Below are 2,500 nucleotides of genomic sequence, written 5' to 3'. Positions count from 1 at the left end.
TTGATTTCCAAAACAGGATCCACTCTGGCTCTGCACTTGGGAAGGAACTGAGTCGACTCCTGCGGCTGCCAGCTGACAACTATAACAATCTCCTCACAGTGCTACAGCTGCAGTACTACACCCCCTTACTCAACCTCCTAGATTACAGTGGTCGCAAGATCTTGAGCACCTACCTTGTGACTAATGCAGTGGACAATGAGACCTGCATACCAACCCAAGAGCAGGTACAAAATGCATATTTCACTGGATCATAATATACTTGACAGATGTGAATAGTCATGATGAACCTAACCACAGAAGACTAATAATGGTGAAGGCAAAACTTGCATTTTTGAAAGTTTAGATTTAAAAAACTGAATATATTTCAGGTTGATGCAGTACTTTCCATGATTGCATCCTTGATCTGTGACCAGTCTGATCAGCCTTTGGTCGACCCAGACCCTGAAGATTTGGCTGAGGAGCAAGGGTTATTAGCCAGGCAAGGAGATAATCTGTTTACAAGTTCTTAGAGTGATGTTACAAAACAAAGGTTTGATTTGTGGCAATGCATATTTTTGTTATTTCTTTATAAGGGAATGCTCTATCACTAAGGTGATTAAAGGTGGCTTGTACAGTATTTGTAACTCAATTTGTTTTATTTACAGATTTCTTCATCTTTTCAAGTCCACAAACAGTGACCAGCAATATCTGATTTTGACAACTGCTCGTAAACATTTAGGTGCTGGTGGTAACAAGAGAGTTCTGTATACACTCCCTCCACTAGTGTTCCAGGCTTATCAGTTGGCTTTCAAGTATTATGCTGAAAGAGAAGAGGTATGATCTTTGTTTTTAAATTTTTGTGTTGATACTGTAAAAACAAGTGCTTTATGACTGCATTTATCATCCTCTTTGAAGGTTTCAGTGAACTTGTATTCTTTTGAAGTGTCCACTCATTTCTGTGGTTTATTAATCAACATTTTTACTTTTACCTAGGATGATAAATGGGGCAAGAAGGTGCACAAAATCTTCCAGTTCAGCCACCAGACAATCACAGCTTTGGTCAAGGCAGAGTATGCAGAGTTACCACTGCGATTGTTCTTACAAGGTGCTCTGGCAATAGACAAGATTGATTTTGAAAACCATGAGACTGTTGCCTACGAGTTTATGTCACAGGTAAGTTCTTGACTCATTGGCAATGGGGTGGAAATTTGCTTATGCCAGGGAATTATGGCATTGTGTGTAATAACTTGTCAGGGAAATTGTCAGGCTTGCTGTGGTGTCCTCTCCTATATGGGAATAAGTCGAAAGCCCAATGGAAATAATACAAGAGCCCCTTCCTAAATGCCCACTGAATGTCCACTGTCTGGTCTTCCTCTAAGAGCTTTGTGCACTATATATGTATCAATAACAATAATGATAATAGTAAAAACGGTAATAACACATGAATAAAATACTTTTTTGATGCTCTATATGGAATCAAAAAAGTTATTCTGCCATCTGTGGATTAGCTTACTTAGCAGTATATTTCTGTTAAAGCAAGTGATTTGAAGATGTTTAGTTTGGAGCATGACAAGCTTGTTTTGGTCTGGCTGTTATTGACATAATTGTATTTTGTTAATATCCTGTGCAGAGCCTATAAAGAACAGAGATTTTATATACTTGACATGTATATAGCCTATATTAATGTTACTTTTCCAGGCTTTCTCTCTGTATGAGGATGAAATCAGTGATAGCAAAGCTCAACTGGCAGCCATGACTTTGATCATGGGTACGTTCCAACAAACAACTTGCTTCAGTGAAGAAAATCATGAGCCCCTCAGAACACAGTGTGCTCTTGCAGCCTCAAAATTGCTTAAGAAACCTGACCAAGCAAGAGGTGTGACTACTTGTTCTCACCTGTTCTGGTCAGCACGATCCTTAGCTACCAATAAGGAGGAGGTATGTCTTGTTAGCTCTTGAATGCTCACATTGATTTTTTGCATGAAATACATATCTTAATAGTGAACAGATATTTTGAAATATGTTTCCAGAATTGTAATGTATTTTCATTTTTTAGCTACGGGATGAGAAGAGAGTGCTGGAGTGCTTAAAGAAAGCTGTGCGTATTGCTAACCAGTGTATGGATCCTTCTGCACAAATCCAACTTTTTGTTGAACTTCTCAACCACTATATATACTTTTATGAAAAGGGAAATACTCAGGTAAGAGTTAGCTTTTTAGATGGAAAGATAAAGTTTTGATAAGTGGAAGAATATATAGTCTTATTTAATTTAGTTTCCTCTGATAAGATAAAATTAATATTTCAAGTGATATATTAAATTCGAACATTTATGTTTTTGTGAAACTTGAAAGAGAAATTAGGTAGAAGTGATTAAGAGTTTAATGTAAGTTTTCCTGAAATTGTGAGACTCATTAATTGGGATTAAAAAAAAAAAATAAAGTCTTATCCTATAGACAACAGTTTCCCCCTGGGAATCAGATGTGTTAATTTAATGTGCAAGGAAATATCTGTTGACAGGATT

The 2,500-nt window shown here is 37.0% G+C and overlaps 1 protein-coding gene across 2 annotated transcripts in view; it reads left to right on the top strand.

Annotated features, from left to right (window-relative positions):
* Window positions 1-2,500, top strand: part of Vps35 (Vacuolar protein sorting 35) — a 37,491-nt gene that overhangs the window by 33,686 nt on the left and 1,305 nt on the right. For both annotated transcript variants that reach the window (XM_027379759.2, XM_027379755.2), the window contains exons 10-15: window positions 17-224; window positions 369-478; window positions 645-813; window positions 973-1,152; window positions 1,678-1,917; window positions 2,036-2,179. In XM_027379759.2, coding sequence (XP_027235560.1) covers window positions 17-224; window positions 369-478; window positions 645-813; window positions 973-1,152; window positions 1,678-1,917; window positions 2,036-2,179 — 1,051 coding nt within the window. The remainder of the gene's footprint in view (window positions 1-16; window positions 225-368; window positions 479-644; window positions 814-972; window positions 1,153-1,677; window positions 1,918-2,035; window positions 2,180-2,500) is intronic.

Source organism: Penaeus vannamei, chromosome 32, assembly GCF_042767895.1.
Source record: "Penaeus vannamei isolate JL-2024 chromosome 32, ASM4276789v1, whole genome shotgun sequence".
NCBI classification, from domain to species: domain Eukaryota; kingdom Metazoa; phylum Arthropoda; class Malacostraca; order Decapoda; family Penaeidae; genus Penaeus; species Penaeus vannamei.
Note: the sequence above shows the minus strand (reverse complement) of the source record. Positions and strands in the feature narration are given on the sequence as shown.